Source organism: Rutidosis leptorrhynchoides, chromosome 9, assembly GCF_046630445.1.
Source record: "Rutidosis leptorrhynchoides isolate AG116_Rl617_1_P2 chromosome 9, CSIRO_AGI_Rlap_v1, whole genome shotgun sequence".
In the NCBI taxonomy this organism is placed as follows: Eukaryota; Viridiplantae; Streptophyta; class Magnoliopsida; order Asterales; family Asteraceae; genus Rutidosis; species Rutidosis leptorrhynchoides.
The window spans coordinates 351933012-351952985 of NC_092341.1; the positions used below are offsets into that span (position 1 = coordinate 351933012).

General features: G+C 33.7%; 1 protein-coding gene across 1 annotated transcript; it reads left to right on the plus strand.

Annotated features, from left to right (window-relative positions):
* Nucleotides 1-17649: 17649 nt before the first annotated feature.
* On the plus strand, nt 17650-18824 carry LOC139865685 (AT-hook motif nuclear-localized protein 15-like). The gene has a single exon (XM_071853762.1). The coding sequence runs from the start codon at nt 17689-17691 to the stop codon at nt 18613-18615; it is 927 nt and encodes a 308-aa protein (XP_071709863.1). The 5' UTR covers nt 17650-17688; the 3' UTR covers nt 18616-18824.
* Nucleotides 18825-19974: the final 1150 nt, after the last annotated feature.

The window sequence follows — 19974 nt, forward strand, 5'->3', positions numbered from 1 at the left end:
ATTCTTTTGTACAAAGTATTAATTGTGGAAAAAAAATTTAACGGGTAGGTAATACCCGATAGATATATAAATTCACAATTAATATGTTACATTCTTCGAATTTGATCCCGCAATCATCAACTATACTCACTACTTTCACAACAATATACATTCTTTCATAGAAATCAAAACAACTATACTCATTCAAATTCAATTACATATTCTGATTTTGAAATCGCAGAATTCAATTCGTGATATAACCGGTATCATCACTCTTAGATTTCTACATCTTTCAAAGCTATACTTTGACTTCAAAACTGTGCTAGAACATCATATGTATATTGACGATTACGATCTGTGTTCAAACTGAAATGACCTATCCTAATCCATCTGGACGAAGTCTTCAACAGTTGGTCCCATTGCGAGGTTCTGACCTCTATATGCCATGAACGACTCCATGTAATATGAGCAATTGCACAGCGGAAGATATCTTTCATACCTGAGAATAAACATGCTTTAAAGTGTCAACCAAAAAGGTTGGTGAGTTCATAAGTTTATCATAAAACAATAAAATTCATCATTTTGATAGACCACAAGATTTAAATGTTGCATGGTACAAATGGGCCCGAATCCTATACCCACCTGTAATGTACATGCTATATCTTTTAAATACAGTACATCTTTCTCGTGTACGAAACCATTTTTCATAAATCATAGTAACCGTACACATATCTTGTGCACAAAAATAACATACACATAACCTGTGTATAAAATTATTCTCTCGATATATAACATTCACATCAACTGGTGGCAATTATCATGTTCACATAATTCAATGGTGGCAATTATCATGTCCACATAATTCAATGGTGGAAATTACCATGTCCACATAATTCAATGGTGGCAATTATCATGTCCACATAATTCAATAATAATCCGCAGAACTTCTGTTTGCATCATAATTCATTCGAGGAATATTTTGCTTGTGTCTATCTCGTCAAACATTTATAAAAGCATTTCATGTATTCTCAGTTTAAAATATATCTCAAAAGCATTTAATAAAGCAGTTGTAAAAACAGCGCATGTATTCTCAGTCCCAAAAATGTAAAGAGTAAAAGGGAGCAAATGAACTCATAATACTGTATTTTGTAGTAAAAATACATATGACGGCATTGAATAAGTGTAGGGTTGACCTTGGATTCACGAACCTATATCATTTATATATATATATTAACACATAAAATGGTAATCGAACAAATTTATATATTATTAGAGATTTAATTGTTATTTTAATTAGGTTTTTCATTAATAACCTTATTAATTATAAAAGTATTAATAAAATTATGTTATGTGTAATAAATATAGTGTTATATAACTAATTGTTATTTGATAAAATAATATTTATAATGATAATAAATAAAAGTTGTTTTATTTTACAATAATAATAATAATAATAATAATAATAATAATAATAATAATAATAATAATAATAATAATAATAATAATAATAATAATAATAATAATGATTATTATGATAATGATGTTGATAATGTAAAAATAATATTAATATCAAAATAATAATAAGAATAGTAATAATAATAATTTTGATAAAAATGACAATTTCTCTAATAATGATAATATTAATAGTAAAAATGATACTTTTAATATAAATGATAGTTTTTAATAAAAATGATACTATTAAATAAAAATGTTAATTTTAATAATAATAATACTAATAATAATAACTATAAAGATATTGATTTTACTGATAATAATAATGATACTAATATTTATATTAATGATAATAACACTACTAATAATAATACTTATTTTCCTAATAATGATATAATAATAATGAGAATAATAATAATAGTAATAATAATAATAAATAGATAAATAACTACCTTAAGGAAGTAGCCCTAAAAATAATGCCCAAGTCCGGGTTTGAACCCGCGACGTCCCGCTAACCCGATATCATATCCAGACCACTGATCTGCCCTTACTTTTTGTTGAAATTCGTTCCTTAAATCTTTTTAACCATAATCATTTCTAGTATTTAATTATCATCATCTTATAATCATAACTTCATTATTGTCATAACATGGCATAGTCATCATCATCACTACATCACCATATTATGTATATCACGTTATCATATATCATTACCATCATGCTCACAACATCATGACCTAGTCATCATTCATCATACCCATCTAGCAACCCGTAATCCATCATCATTAACTTAACACGATTACCATCATCATCATCATCATTATTTGACACTTATCATTATAACTATATCATCATTTATAATGAATCATAATCATCATCTTATCATAACCACTATCATTATCGTCTTTGTATTTTAATCATCATCAATATCTAATTATCTTCATCTCCTAATCATCACCATTATCATTTAAACCGAATCATCTAGACCTCCTAAATATCATTCTCAATGATCAATAACTTAAATGTGTGTTTGTGTTATTGTTGAATAGAACCCAGAAGGAGAGAAAAAAATGAACCGATGGTTTGTTAGTTCATGGTCCGATATATCAAGTTGTCCCAAGCCTAGATGATCCAACAAATACTCGATCTCGGCCCAACGATCCACACATGTACCTGACCCAATATAGAACGTAACTTGGATCTCGGCCCTAACAATTAAATCAAGCTCAATAGAAAATGGTAGCCCAATAGAAAATGATCTGTATCAATTCGTTCTCCTTTATCTTTTAGTGAACAAGTGGTTCTAATTGTTAAATGGCTGTCGGCCATAAAGGTGAAGGGATACTTAAAAAGCAGCACCACAATATATATAAAAAAAATCGAGCAATCATGGTCTGGTGTTTTCAACGTGAAAGGAAAGAAAGAAAAAAAATATACAAGATAATCAACATCAAGGAGGGGTGGTTTTGTTCGACTTTAAACCAGAACGAAAACAGTAGCAGCAGGTTATGTTGGTTTGTTGGCTGTTTATAGGTGGTTGTAGGGTGTCGACTTATAAGATGATGATGAAGGTTCACGGACCGAACCATAACTGAATATTGGTAGTGAAACGATGATGTCTCGAAGAAGAGAAGAGAGAGAATGACGGATTGAAGGTGGTGCAGTGTTTGTTTGTAATGTTTGTGGTGGTGACGGATAGGATGAGAGTTGGAGGTTCACGATGGTTCTAGTTGTGAAGTGGTGATGGGTTCATGAAGATGAAGTGGGTTTAATTGTTTCGGTAGTGATTAGTTATTCTAGGGTGGCAGTTGTTGGTGTAATGGGTGTAAGGTGGTGGTGTCTTGGGGTTATCTTTGGTGATGATGGCGGTTACTCACAAAACAGAAAACAACTAGGTAGATGATTTCGGTTAACAAGTGGTTATGATAGACTTGGTGATGTATCACGACGGTGGTGGTGGTCATGGAGGTTCAAGATCGTGATGGTGGTTCGATGATGGTGGTAATTGGTAGTGGTGGTTTATAGCCGTGAAAGGTGGTGGTCGTGTGATGTAAATGGTTGGTTGAAGCAGAATCATTAGATGTAGTATATATCAAAGTCTGTATGTTGTGTATACATATATAATAAGCAAGTGATGGTGGATATAATTTAATATTAATAATAATAGTCTAGCAGTAATCTCAAACTATAGAAATGTGCACATTGTGCACAGTTAGCCGCCTATTGCTTGTCTTTTAACTACCGACACTTCTCGCGGATATTATTTCGAGTCCATTGCTAAACAGTTAGCGTATAAAAGTGTTCTTAAAAATCCCAAACTTTTAGATTAAATGTATTTAATTATTTCACTCATTAACTGTTTGAAACCTGATCAAAAAGGCTCGATAATTATTTATTTCATGTTCCATTTTATATGCACGGAGTACTAATGTTTAAACTTAGAAATGTAAAAATATTTTTAACAAATCTAAAATATTCGTAATCAATTTACAGTCCAACTTTTATTTCAATCCTTCATGAACATGTACAATATCTATATTAAAACTAGAAAACATCAACCGAGTGTTACAGACGTTTACTAATTAAGCTCGAAATCATTCATTTTCCATTTACTCTCCCTCTAAATATAATCCGTTTTAAATAACAAGTTTTATCACATAAATATATATTATGTATTTTTAAACAAATAGATTTAATATTATTTTATATATTTAGAAGTAGTATATATATACATATTTATATACATATATATATATATATATATATATATATATATATATATATATATATATATATATATATATATATATATATATACATTTGTAATAATAGTTTTCATTATATCGCATATTATTTTACATATTTATTTATAATAATAATTTCATTCAATGATTAATAACATTTATTATGTACATATATTTATTTGTATTTATATACATATCTACTCACAAATAGTTGTTCGTGAATCGTCGGGACTTTGGTCGAGGTTAAATGAATGTATGAACACAGTTTAAAATTCTTGAGATTTAACTTAACAACTTTGCTTATCGTGTCGGAATAATATAAAGATAAAGTTTAAATTTGGTCGGAAATTTCTGGGTCGTCACACAAACCCTCCAAAATTTCTGAAGACACTTCAAATAATGAACAATCGAGATGATGATCCCACCACATGTTACCCACAGTTATGTACCTAAAAACCTCTTGAAACCAAAGTCATAATTTAAAACGTATATGTGTCAGACCCGTTGGCATTTATTAGCTAAAATAACTTTTCAATCCCTTCTAAAAATAGACAGCTTTGTCACAGCTCCAGCGAACCAACTTCAATTGTTCATACGAATAAGTCTTATTATAACGATTACCCCTTCATCATTGTTACCGGGGAACCTTTCATATCTCGCCACATTAGCAGTAAACTTATCAACAACTTCATTGATCTTTAAGCCTCTCCGAAAAATCACTATACTTATTCATTGAAACCCTATATGTACTCATTTGCATCTTGTAATGGTAGTTGCCATACCAAAAGCTTGAATCATTATTCTGAAATTTTCGCAGCAATTTTACGCCAATAGTTATATATATACATATAACGTTTACCTCCAAGACTTACAGACTTCGAATGTGAAGTTTCTGAAAAACACCCTAAACTGCGAACTGGTTCTCGAAATTTTGAAAAATGCTGATGAAGCAGCAAAAACTGTAAACGACCTTAACAGTAAAAAGTTTGATGATAAAGAATAGTGTGTTGGCAAAGCTGAGAAAAAGAGAAGGTTTGGAACTGAAAAATGGATTGAACAAACCATGAAGGAGGCTGTGGACAAATCACAAAGACGAAATCTACCTTCAAAGAATCCAAATGATTCAGTATCTACTGAAGTCATTAACGAATACCTTGCTCCTGACTCTAAACCCTTGCGGACAATATTCTTCATCATCCTCTGATATTGGATATTCTAAGATATCATCATATCTTTCATTATAAATATCTTAGATATTTCTGAAGATATTTTCATAACTTTTCTTAGCTGAAATCAATTATCTCTTTGCGATATATGTGTTACATCATAAAAGAAACTATTATTAATTTCTAAGTTCTGAAACCTTTCAGTTTAAAATATGAATGTTTTTGAAGTAGTGTTGGGAACTGAAGCATGAGTTAGTATAATATAATGACACTTGATCAACGTGATTATATTACAGTAAGTCATGCTGAGTTTCTAAATGGAACGTGATGATTCACAGATCATAACGTCATCATGTGCCATGTTACACGACTCTTGTATTCTACTTAACCTCTAAACATATCAAGAAAATATTTTTCTTGATGATTCGGTCTTTTCCGAGGTATTCTGGTAATTTGACAAATCAATATCGTGCCATTACAATTTCCTTCTTAGAACATTAATTATGTTTATTCCAAAATTTATATCAACAAATTCTGGACCATTACATGCGGTGCTTAATGGCAAGAAAAAACAAATGAATAAAGCTCTAAAATAGAAATTGGAGTATAAATCGCAGCAAATAGGAGATAGCATTAACTGTGAATGACAATGATTATTGAAGACAGAAGCAGAGACATTGAAATATAATGGGAGATATAAAACACAACAACCCAGAAATTACAAACCATATATATCAATGCATATAGCAATATAAAGACACGGGAGAACTAAAAACACTATAAAACCAAGAGTATTGTAGAAGTAAATAGATTCTTCCAGCGGTAGATGAAAAAGAAGAATGACAGATATAAAAGTTAGGAATATATCAAGAAGCAGAACTGGATGGAGCATATTGACGAATGATTCAAAGTATGAATTAAAGGAGAAAGAATAGAAGGTGTGAATTGTAAGGAAACGAAGGGGTGAATTTATAGTAAAATATCCGACAGAGCAATCAAAACAGATGATCGCATTTAAAACGGATCCTAATTTCTTTGATTACCGATGAATCAAATCTTATTACGAAGATTTTCTCTAAATCCCTTGAACTCCGGAAATCAATCCTATCTACGTCAAAAGATATGACGAATCTACATTTATTCATTTCACTCTTCTGTGATAACTTCACTCGTACTCTTCACAAAAATCGAATTGTTTTATCTATATTACTCAATGATGGTAAAACTTTAATTTCCAGCCCATATGTGTCACAAAGACATACTTATTGTCAGCCATAACCATTCCAATCAAATTTCGGGACGAAATTTCTTTAACGGGTAGGTACTATGACAACCCGAAAATTTCTGACCAAATTTAAACTCTGATAACTCCGACAAGATAAGCAAATTGATGTGTTGCATTAAAATATTTTTTTCAATACATTTAATTAACCATTGGACTTTACCCTACGATTCACGAACAACCTATAATTTAAAACTCGAACCCGTCATGATTTATATATGATTTTACTTTCTTAAACGAAGACGTTTTATGATATAATAATTTTTATTATTATAACCTCTTAATAAAATGATTTGAATATAATTAGTTCTAGAAAACTAAATTTTATAATATTTGTATATGAAATGATAAAAAAATTTACTATTAAACGATGCTATTTCAAATTAAAATTTTTACGTATTAAGTCTTTTTATTTTTATGATATAATTTTTATAATTTTTTTAAGAAACGAAGTTAAATTAAAAATGTACAATTTGTAAAGCACAACGTACAACAACGTGTAGCTTAAATAGTTGAATTTAAATTAATTCATTTACTATTCATTAAATAGTAAATGAAACGAAATTAATTAATTTACTATTCACATGAAAGCGATAGAAATTATTAATTATAAGTTACATAAAATACCCCTGAAGTATTTAATAAATACGACTTTTTTTAATTCAATTTGATTCTAAATTTATTATTATATTATTATATTTTATTTCAATATTATTATATTTAAATTAATATTATATTATATATCTTTGTTCGGTAAAAAACTAGGAAAACACATATTACGCGTACAAACTTTATAAACAAACCTTTTAAAACTAATTTTATAAAGCTTAAGACCAAAACAGATATATATGTATATTCAAATATAAAAAGTGGAATTTTTATCCATATTTTTACCCGTCAATTATTAGCAACAGAGTACGAAATACTAGTCCGTGAAAACTGTCGGCATAAACTAACAAAAATGGGGCGGCTAAGATTACACACGTTTGATTCCTTTTATTATTATATTATTATTTTATTATTATATTATTACTTTATTATATTATTATAATATTAAATTTATTATCTATATATATGTTCGATCATCTGTGAAGACATTCATAAAAAAACTTCACATATTACTCCGTATCATCATCATCATCATCATCATCATCATCATCATCATCATCATCATCATTGTAACATCCCGCCTTTTTCCGTTAAATTTATTTTAACACCGTCTTTTTCTTTTAAATAATACCTTTCGTTATTTAAATTCGTAGTTTCCGTTGACTAACGTTCATAATAATTCCGTCATTTAATTATAACATCTCACGTTAACTTGCGTTTTAAAAATATTCGATCGGTTAAATCCCGCACCCGCTTTGAAACTCGAGGGACCGGAGTTGCCAAATGGGCAAACTAGTTGACTAGGTCAACTAGTCAACCCATTTTTCCACCATTTCCATCATCTCCCTCTCTCTCTCTTTCTCTCTTTCTAGCAAGAACACACACAAACCCCAACTTCATAGATTCATCATCTAAATTCAGATCGGGAAGCAAACTTCAAAACAAATTACATATTCGTGATCCTCTCATCATCCTCTTCGATTTGGTACCAATTTCATCCATTTTGGGTAACATTTCTAAAACACTAAATTTCTCTAAATTCGTTTTAATTACTTGAAATGTTGTTAGTTAGTGACTATGGCTCGTGTATAACATGAATATATGATTTGTTTGCTTGATTTGTTGATTTTGGTGTAACTAGCTTGAAAATGAAAATTGTATGCTTAATCTTTGATTTGGATGATTAAAGGTTGTTAGATTGTTAAAGTTCATGTTTTAAAAGTGTTACTAGCATCATTAGCTTCATGTTGATATATAGATTGATCAAAGAAACTTCAAAAACGTGATTATTGATTTTGGTGTTGCTTGACTAGGGTTTGCTAGTTCTTGAAATGAATTTTTGGATGCTTGAATGCCATGGAATGTTAATTGTTAGTGATTAGTTGTAATGTATGCTTCATTACCTTCAAAACGGCATATCATATGTGTAAATTGGATTCCCGGAACTTAAAATGCATATTGATGAACTTGAGGCTTTGAAATGAGCGTTTATTGATCACATGACGAGAATTCGATTGTTGTAAATGATGTTTTTGTTTGAGGATTTGTGTTTAGTTGTGTTCCTTGTCAAAAGAGCTTTCCAACGGTATAAGATACGTCTTCTAATTGTTTGCGGTTTGCGTTTTGCGTTTGTTTGAAGTTTTGACCAAGACTTGAACCTTGAAAACGACCTGACACCAGACCATGTGTTATGTCGCGGCGCGACATCCCTTGCCGCGGCGCGACATTTGCCTTGTCCAGATTCTGTCCAACTTTTCCATTTTATCAAAAATGTTTGCCATGTTCTAGACCTCCAATTCACATGCAACTTGTTTTAACATGCTTATATATGAATAACTAGCATAGAAAATTTGTCCGAGACCCGACCCGAATGTGTTGACTTTTTTCGTTGACTTTGACCAAGTTTGACTTTTAGTCAAACTTAACCAAACTTTTATGCAATCTTTCTAACATGCTTTTATACTTGATTCTTGCATGAAACTTGACAACGTGATTCACATGCTATACTATTCGAGTCGTAACGAGCCATAGGACTAATTGAACACATTTCGCCCGACCTTGTGTCGTAACCGGTTAATTGATACAACTTACTTGTTTAGGTCAAGGCTAAGCAACTTTCATGCACACGTTTACTTGTTGAAGTACCTTTATACTCGTGCACTCGAGGTGAGATCATAGTCCCACTTTTTACTCTTTTGAACTTACTTTTGGGATGAGAAAACATAAACGATTCTTTTGAACTAAGTGAACACAAGAACGGGAAAACAAACATTCTACATACGAGTTTAGAACGAAAATCCTCAATCCGATTATCATTAGTTACATCAGATGGTGTAAGCGAGAACTTATGTTATATGGCCATATGGGTTTGACAAACCCTCATTCAAACGGTTCGCTACCGTTTACGAATGAAATATATTTTCGGGAACAGTGTTGTTCTAGCACTAATTGATGGGGTATTCAACGGACGGAACGTTAAGCTTTGATAATTGGGTGCTCGTGAATATTAACTTTTAGAATGTACTACTATTATTTCAACTTTGCAAATCTTGTGGTTCGACTTACTTTATTTTTACTCACTTACTCAAACCTATGATTTCACCAACGTTTTTGCGTTGACAGATTCTTCTATGTTTTCTCAGGTTTTCACATGGCTATATTGTTACACGCTTCCGCACTCTTTGGTTATTTGATTGGAGTCTACCATGCATGCATACGCTAGGGATAGCATTTTTGGATTCAAACTTTTGTCTACTTACGCTATTTATAGCAACTGTGGTTTCAAACTAATTATGTCGCAAGTTATTTCATTCATACTTATAACTTTGTAAACTTAAACTTATTGTCGATCCGTTTGTTAAACTAAACTTTGTACCTTTCAAATGAACGCGACATAATTTTGGTCAAACGAGTCTCATATAGGGACTACGACCACGCAACGGGACCTAAGTTAACGACGCCGTCAATAACGGTTTTGGTCGGGTCGCTACAGATGGTATCAGAGCGTTGGTTGTAGGGAACTAGGACGTGTATTAGTGTGTCTAACAGAGTCGTTAGGACGCATTAGTGAGTCTAGACTACAACCGGATAGTTAGCATTTGCATTCTGACATACATTTGCTATAGATAGCACTTATTTGACTACTTGTGCATTATACTTGAATCATTCTTAGGAAAACTTTTAATGGTACCCAACCTTCATTATACGAACTCGTATCCTGCCACTTTAGTTCGGGAACTCTGACTCCTTGGTTGTTATTTCCCCCGTCTCATCTTACTATCCATGAATATTGTAAAGTCACTGTCACTACTCTAGATGAGTATCGTCATCACCATTTATCGCTACGGTTGCGTATTACTTGTTATCATGACTCGTTACTCTTTTCATACCTAAATACAATATTGTCTGACTCGAACCACATTGACGTGAACAATCATTTATACACTTCCCACGGGGAAACGCTTCTTTAGAGTTGTAGAAATTCTTTCGATTTAATACGAGTCACGTCTGAGACGTCGTTACATTTTGTTCATTTTAGATTTTCGCGATTACACGAACTTGAATCTATAGAGTGATGTGGGAATGGAGGTATGAGTTAGCGTAATATAACGACACTCGATCAACGTGGTTATATTACGGTAAGACATACCAAAGTTCTAGTGACGCGTGATGGTGGTTAGACTCGATCAACCTAAACACCACCATGTGCCATGTACATGACTTCATCTTTTCAGGTTTGGACATCCGAAAACTCCGAGAATATTTATAACAACCATACCGGGGACACACCTTCAATTATTGTCAAATTATATTTATGCTTCCGAATGAATTACCGATTCCATTCGACTTCAACCGTATGTCACACGGGTATACTAGCTCGTCCTCGCGCAGTCTTATTGACTAACTACGATTTACTCGTTATGCTCACATCGGGGCGGAAACTTCTCTTGCATCACCCTCGTACTTCCGGTTCAGGAGGTCCTTATTCTAAATTCTCAATGGAGAGCGACTCTTCACGTCATACAAGTATTCGCCGCGAGGGTGGATAGTCCTAACAATCGTTTTCAAAACCCGATAAGAACTTGCCCCGACGAACGTTTTTGGAAACCGATAAATCTTCCGCGACGCGAATTTTCTTGAGAAACTTGTCCTAACAAACTTGTTCAAATATACCTTACGGAATGTACTTTGTTTCGGATCGAGATCCTCGTTTCACTTTTAGATTTTGGAATACCTTACAAAAAGCCTCGGGACCACGTTTAGACATGAGTACCGCGTACCATCCGCAACCCGACGGACCGAACAAACATACGATTTAAACCTTAGAATCAATAATACGAGTTATATTACTAACTTCAAATTTACTTGAGAAAAGTATTTTCCTTTAACCGAATCCTCGTACTACAATGATTTTCATTCGAGTTTTAACGTCACTCCTTTTGAAACCACATGTGACCGGAAACGTCGTTCTCCTTTGTCGAACCAAGTAAACGATGATCAATTCACCGGAGCCGAGGTTATTCATGAGCAACCGAGAAAAATTTATTCATATTCAGGCAAAACCCTACGCGACTCGTAATCACCAAGAGCTACGCCGATGTTAGACGTAAACATTTCAAATTCCACGTGGGAAACTGCGTCACGTTAAGAGTCGCACCTTGGAAAGGTGCAATCCGTTTCGGGAAACGTAGGAAGCTAAATCCGCTATATTTCGATCCTTTAAATTCTTGGGGTGTTTTGGACCCGTCGCTAGCCGTTTAGACTTTTCCGACTCATTTTGAGTCTCCGTTTATCCTACATTCGACGTATCAACTCAAAGACGTGTTTTGCGAAACGAGAACTTGTTATCTCCTTTGATGAACTCACTATCGACGATAACCCTCACTTCCTAGGAGGACCGGTTGAAACCATGAATCATGGAAGCCAAACCTTAAAACAACATATGATCCCGACCGTCAAAATTCGTTGCAATACCCTAGAACGTACTTCTTCCTCATTCGTAGAATTGGCAACACAAAATCTCGAGGAAGATTCAACAACCACTACTTCCAACTAAATTTCGGGACGAAATTTCTTTTGAGTTGTGGATAATGTAACATCCCGCCTTTTTCCGTTAAATTTATTTTAACACCGTCTTTTTCTTTTAAATAATACCTTTCGTTATTTAAATTCGTAGTTTCCGTTGACTAACGTTCATAATAATTCCGTCATTTAATTATAACATCTCACGTTAACTTGCGTTTTAAAAATATTCGATCGGTTAAATCCCGCACCCGCTTTGAAACTCGAGGGACCGGAGTTGCCAAATGGGCAAACTAGTTGACTAGGTCAACTAGTCAACCCATTTTTCCACCATTTCCATCATCTCCCTCTCTCTCTCTTTCTCTCTTTCTAGCAAGAACACACACAAACCCCAACTTCATAGATTCATCATCTAAATTCGGATCGGGAAGCAAACTTCAAAACAAATTACATATTCGTGATCCTCTCATCATCCTCTTCGATTTGGTACCAATTTCATCCATTTTGGGTAACATTTCTAAAACACTAAATTTCTCTAAATTCGTTTTAATTACTTGAAATGTTGTTAGTTAGTGACTATGGCTCGTGTATAACATGAATATATGATTTGTTTGCTTGATTTGTTGATTTTGGTGTAACTAGCTTGAAAATGAAAATTGTATGCTTAATCTTTGATTTGGATGATTAAAGGTTGTTAGATTGTTAAAGTTCATGTTTTAAAAGTGTTACTAGCATCATTAGCTTCATGTTGATATATAGATTGATCAAAGAAACTTCAAAAACGTGATTATTGATTTTGGTGTTGCTTGACTAGGGTTTGCTAGTTCTTGAAATGAATTTTTGGATGCTTGAATGCCATGGAATGTTAATTGTTAGTGATTAGTTGTAATGTATGCTTCATTACCTTCAAAACGGCATATCATATGTGTAAATTGGATTCCCGGAACTTAAAATGCATATTGATGAACTTGAGGCTTTGAAATGAGCGTTTATTGATCACATGACGAGAATTCGATTGTTGTAAATGATGTTTTTGTTTGAGGATTTGTGTTTAGTTGTGTTCCTTGTCAAAAGAGCTTTCCAACGGTATAAGATACGTCTTCTAATTGTTTGCGGTTTGCGTTTTGCGTTTGTTTGAAGTTTTGACCAAGACTTGAACCTTGAAAACGACCTGACACCAGACCATGTGTTATGTCGCGGCGCGACATCCCTTGCCGCGGCGCGACATTTGCCTTGTCCAGATTCTGTCCAACTTTTCCATTTTATCAAAAATGTTTGCCATGTTCTAGACCTCCAATTCACATGCAACTTGTTTTAACATGCTTATATATGAATAACTAGCATAGAAAATTTGTCCGAGACCCGACCCGAATGTGTTGACTTTTTTCGTTGACTTTGACCAAGTTTGACTTTTAGTCAAACTTAACCAAACTTTTATGCAATCTTTCTAACATGCTTTTATACTTGATTCTTGCATGAAACTTGACAACGTGATTCACATGCTATACTATTCGAGTCGTAACGAGCCATAGGACTAATTGAACACATTTCGCCCGACCTTGTGTCGTAACCGGTTAATTGATACAACTTACTTGTTTAGGTCAAGGCTAAGCAACTTTCATGCACACGTTTACTTGTTGAAGTACCTTTATACTCGTGCACTCGAGGTGAGATCATAGTCCCACTTTTTACTCTTTTGAACTTACTTTTGGGATGAGAAAACATAAACGATTCTTTTGAACTAAGTGAACACAAGAACGGGAAAACAAACATTCTACATACGAGTTTAGAACGAAAATCCTCAATCCGATTATCATTAGTTACATCAGATGGTGTAAGCGAGAACTTATGTTATATGGCCATATGGGTTTGACAAACCCTCATTCAAACGGTTCGCTACCGTTTACGAATGAAATATATTTTCGGGAACAGTGTTGTTCTAGCACTAATTGATGGGGTATTCAACGGACGGAACGTTAAGCTTTGATAATTGGGTGCTCGTGAATATTAACTTTTAGAATGTACTACTATTATTTCAACTTTGCAAATCTTGTGGTTCGACTTACTTTACTTTTACTCACTTACTCAAACCTATGATTTCACCAACGTTTTTGCGTTGACAGATTCTTCTATGTTTTCTCAGGTTTTCACATGGCTATATTGTTACACGCTTCCGCACTCTTTGGTTATTTGATTGGAGTCTACCATGCATGCATACGCTAGGGATAGCATTTTTGGATTCAAACTTTTGTCTACTTACGCTATTTATAGCAACTGTGGTTTCAAACTAATTATGTCGCAAGTTATTTCATTCATACTTATAACTTTGTAAACTTAAACTTATTGTCGATCCGTTTGTTAAACTAAACTTTGTACCTTTCAAATGAACGCGACATAATTTTGGTCAAACGAGTCTCATATAGGGACTACGACCACGCAACGGGACCTAAGTTAACGACGCCGTCAATAACGGTTTTGGTCGGGTCGCTACAATCATCATCATCATCATCATCATTATTATTATTATTATTATTATTACTACTACTATTACTATTACTATTACTATTACTATTACTATTACTATTAATCTTATATAATTATTTATATTAGTTATGTATACATAAAATACTACGACGGGGTTATGTTCGGGTGATTTTAAAACGAATTTTCAAATGGATTAAAGCTAAGGAATTTATGGGTTATATCTAAGGAGGTTATGGGTATGGATCGGGGGTTTTGTTCGTGAATCAAAGGTCAACCTTGCATTTTTCATTTCCGTTGCGCCTGCACACTTTTCCTACAATATTGAACCACAATATTGATACGTGAGTTTCATTACTCCATTTTTATATATATTTTTGGGCTGAGAATACATGCGCCGTTTTATAACTGTTTTACAAAATGGACACAAGTACTAAAAACATATTCTACGTTGAGTTGTACCACTTTGCATATTTTTCCCTAATAGCTTGGTAACTAATATTTACATGTTGTAAGAGCATGTAAGCGCGAATCCTATTGATAGATCTATCGGGTTTGACAACCCCAACCGGGCTAGTCTCTCTAGTATCGTAAACGGTTGCATAGTACTTCATTTTTACTACACTTGGTACAGTGTAGGGAGATTTCATAATAAAGGGAATATGCCACATTAATTGTTAAGTATGGTTACCGAAGCGCTCAACAACTTATAGAATACTTTTATACACTTGCGAGTGTACGGATATTTATGGAAACTGAAATCTTGTGGTCTATTACTATTACGGAAATGATTGATTATGATAAACTAATGAACTCACCAACCTTTTGGTTGACACTTTTAAGCATGTTTATTCTCAGGTCCTTAAGAAAGATTTCCGCTGTTGCATTATCTGAGCAAGCTGTGCATGGAGTCTCATGCTTTTAATTAAATAAAGTGTTGCATTAAATAAAACCTTTGTCATGTATTATATTCGACTGTTATGTCATGTGTGTAGTATTTGGAAACCGATGTATTATGGAGATTATTTATTAAATAATCGCCCACTTGTTTAAAACATGCATTATGTATAATAATAGTGTGTTTTTTATGAAACGAATGCAATATTTTCTAAAACGTATCATATAGAGGTCAAATACCTCGCTATGGTACCAATGAATAACGTACCACGTTTATAGTAATATGGACGGGTCGTTTCAGCCAGTAGCTGCCTATAACAGTAGCCAATAACAATCAAACAACTCGTCAGACCTGACCACAGGATCCAATAGCCGCCAGAAGCCGTCATCGCAGCCATCACCAGCAACCGCCCGAATAGTCAGCAACCGTCAAAGGCATAACCACCGAAGCATCTGTATACACACCTCAGGCCCCCAAAAAACGTCACCCTTTGTATACAAAACTCTCCTCCTATTACCATCTAGGACATGTAACGACGTGAGGAACAACAACACCGTAAACCTAGGCCATAAACTACCAAAATCGAGGTTTCCCACATACACCACCCCGCAAACCGAAACGGATCATAGATCCGGTGTAAAAACCACCGAATCTTCGCTTGCTTTCCAGCAAAGTGGACGGAGGAGATAACAAAGGTACACGCGTCATCGGGAAGTCAAGGAAGAGGTAGTACACTTATTCAACGACGAAAAGGAACACACAGAAGGACCGACACCGGAACTACAAAGCCGAAGATTTGGCAAAACAGGAGAGAAAAGGTTGGAGCAGGGAAAGTAGCGGCCGAAAAAGAGGTTAAAATTCTAGATCAGGAAGAACATATCGTTTTTAAAGACAGAAAAATATAGAGCAAAATTCGGTTTTAATGGAGGATTGTACTTAAGAATTACTGAGTAAGATGAAGTAGTAAAATAGGAGGAAAAATGGAAGCCTGAATTTGAATATGATGATCGGAAAAAAACTAGAACGAGATCTGGAAAAGAAGTTGGATGAGGATTGTTTCACGTTTTTCAAGAGAGAGAGGATAAGGTTTCACGGAGAATTTTCTCGTGTATATTATTATAGTACAAAATATAAATGCATATTTATGATAAAAGTAGTAAAAATGAGAGTGGATATCACTACCATAATTTGAGACACTCTTTATGTTCTTTATGGGATGGATAGGATAAATATGTCTACATTTTATTTTGACGAAAGAAAAACACAAATGAGGTACTCCTTGGTCAAAGATGGAATAATAAGAGAGAAGAGGTGATGCAATTTGGCAATTTGCAAGGATCAACACCATAAAATGTCAAAAATTACCATATCTCACCAGCTGTACTTTCTTATGGTATGTCTCACCCCCTATTGGTTCATCACTTTTCACCATCATGCAACAGGATAACATCAACCCCAACTGAACCACCTCGATCCTTTACACACACTCCTTTAAACCGCCATACTACTGTTTTCTTCTATCCTACGCCTCCCTGCCACTTCTCTGCTTAACCTACACCCCACCCCCTCTCTCTCTTTTCATTTCATTTTTAAGTTACTATTTATTTATTATAAAAATTAAAATTATAGAAACTAAGCTATCATCACCACCTCATCTGTTGCCACCTGAAACCCTATACTGCTACTTTATCACTCTTTTATTTTAGTAGGTTTTGAAGATTTAAATCTTGCCTTATTTGTATACAAACCTTGGACTTTGTGTTCCAAATTGTTGGTTTTTTTTTTCTTTTCTTCTATGCTGTATGTCTAAGATTTATAATTTGCTAGGGTTTAAATATTTTATCATGTTCATGCAAATGGGTTTTTTTGTAAGTGGATAAACGTTAGTATTATTTTCTTTTCTTTTTATCAGAACAAAACTCACAAGTTGTGAAAGTGATACACACATCAATATCTTATTATTATTATTATTATTATTATTATTATTATTATTATTATTATTATTATTATTATTATTATCAAGTTTCCATCTTTTTGATTTTATCAAACACATATATGGCTAACCGATGGTGGGCAGGGAATGTTGGGCTGAATCCGATGACATCTTCCGGTCAACCGCCGTCGTTACACCTCAGTCACACGGCGGAAGATGAGAAACCGGTGATAAACAATACAGTTAGTAACTCAAACCCTAACCCTAATGATCAACACGATGAAAATGATGAAGAGTTTGAAGATCAAGAGCAACAGAATGTTCCCGGAGGTGGTGGGTCTTTAGAGATCTCTGAACCCACTAGCTCCGGCGGTGGTAGGCGGCCAAGAGGACGGCCGCCGGGTTCTAAAAACAAACCAAAACCACCAATAGTGATTACAAAAGAAAGCCCAAATTCACTCAGGAGTCATGTGTTGGAAATAAGTAGTGGTAGTGATGTTTCAGAGTGCATTTCAACTTTTGCACGCCGCCGCCACCGTGGTGTTTCAGTGTTGAGTGGGTCTGGGATAGTCAATAATGTTACTCTCCGGCAACCAGCGTCTCCGGGCGGTGTGTTGACGTTACAAGGTAGGTTTGAGATTTTGTCTTTGTCAGGGGCTTTTTTGCCTGCGCCGTCACCGCCTGGTGCTACTGGGCTGACCGTGTACTTAGCCGGCGGCCAAGGTCAGGTGGTGGGTGGGACTGTTGTGGGTCAGTTGGTTGCGTCGGGTCCTGTGATGGTGATTGCGGCTACATTTACTAATGCTACATTTGAACGGTTGCCGTTAGAAGAAGATGGTGGTGGAAATGTTGAAGGGAGTGAAATGCAAATACAGCAAACTTCAGGGGTGAATAGTGATAAATCTGGAGGGGGTGGTTCCCAGACGGATAATATTGCATCATCTTCAATGCAAATTTACAATCAGCCCCCTAAAGTATTACCAAACGGTCAAATGAACCAGGATATGTTTTGGGCTACACCACGACGCTCTTCTCCGTCTAATTTCTAGGTATTTTGAAGTGCAAGTTTCTCTTTTGGTAGAAGATCAGGTAGAAATTAGAAATGCTGAATTTTGAATATCTTGAATGATGATACTAGTTTATTTAGGATTTTAATTAACTATGAACTACTCCGTATTTAGTTTGTTGTTGTGTTGTAATTTTAATGTGGCATTTTCTCTTTTGAGGCTTTTGTGTGATGTTTTTTAAGCTTGTTTAAATTATTACAGTATATGTGGACATTTATTCTTTGCACTTTAGCATAAATTTAAAAGCTCGAGTATTTTAAGCTTGTTTAAACTTTACATTACCACATTTGGAAATCTTGTCTGTGTTCTTTTTTGCATAAATTTAAAAGCTCGAGTTGCAGAACCTTCTACTTTAACAATGGCAGGTTTAATGCTTCTTATAATTCATAGATGGATAAAAAGTTGGGAGATCTAATCATCTTTCCCCAAGGTCTTTTACTTTGATTTGGAGATTGATTGATCCACTTGCACAACTAGACAATTGTAACTTATCTTTTAAATTAAACTAGTTGTGGAGCCCTCGCTTCGCGCCGGGGGCTTCGTTTTGAATGCGAGTTAAAAAAAAGTCTTTTCTTTTGTGGATCTATTTTGTAAAAAAGAATTTTTTTCGACATCTAACATTGAAGGGTTGTTCCTTTTGTAAAAGTTGTTTCTTTTTTTTTGTCTCCAACGATAAAAGAAGCAACTTTCTTAAAAAAAACAACCCTTCAATGCTACCAAAAGATGTCGAAAATTTTTCTTTTACAAAATAGATCAACTAACTTTAACGCTAAAAGAAGCAACTTTCACAGAAGGAACAACCATTCAATGTTAGATGTCGAAAAAAATTCTTTTTTACAAAATAGATCTACAAAAGGAAAGACTTTTTTTTTAACTCGCATTCAAAACGGAGCCCCCGACGCTAAGCGAGAGCTCCACAACTAGTTTTGTCTATTGGTTATATTGGTAATAATTAAACGTTAATCATTTTAATAAAGTTAAAATAAAAAATATGTTTCAAATCAATAATTAAAATCAATAGCAGGTGTGGGAGTAGAACAAAAATTATAAAAAAAAAGGGAGAAAAGAAAAGTAAAATAAAAGATTTTGAATAAAATATATACAAAAAAAAAGTCACGAAAAAAAAGTCATATCAATAATAAAAAAGGCTAAAGTTAAAAAAGAATTTAAAAATTAAATAATGTAAGTGAAAAAACTGAATTAAAAATAAAAAACATTAAGAGTGTATTATGAAAAATTAAACAAAAAGTGGGTATCAAAGGGTAAAGATGAGAAAAGAAAAAGGAAAAGTTACGAAAAAAAAGTCATATCAATAATAAGAAAGGCTAAACTTAAAAAAGA

Bases quoted from the DNA above. Each gene is read 5' to 3' on its own strand.
- LOC139865685 (XM_071853762.1), top strand. From the start codon at position 17,689: ATGGCTAACCGATGGTGGGCAGGGAATGTTGGGCTGAATCCGATGACA.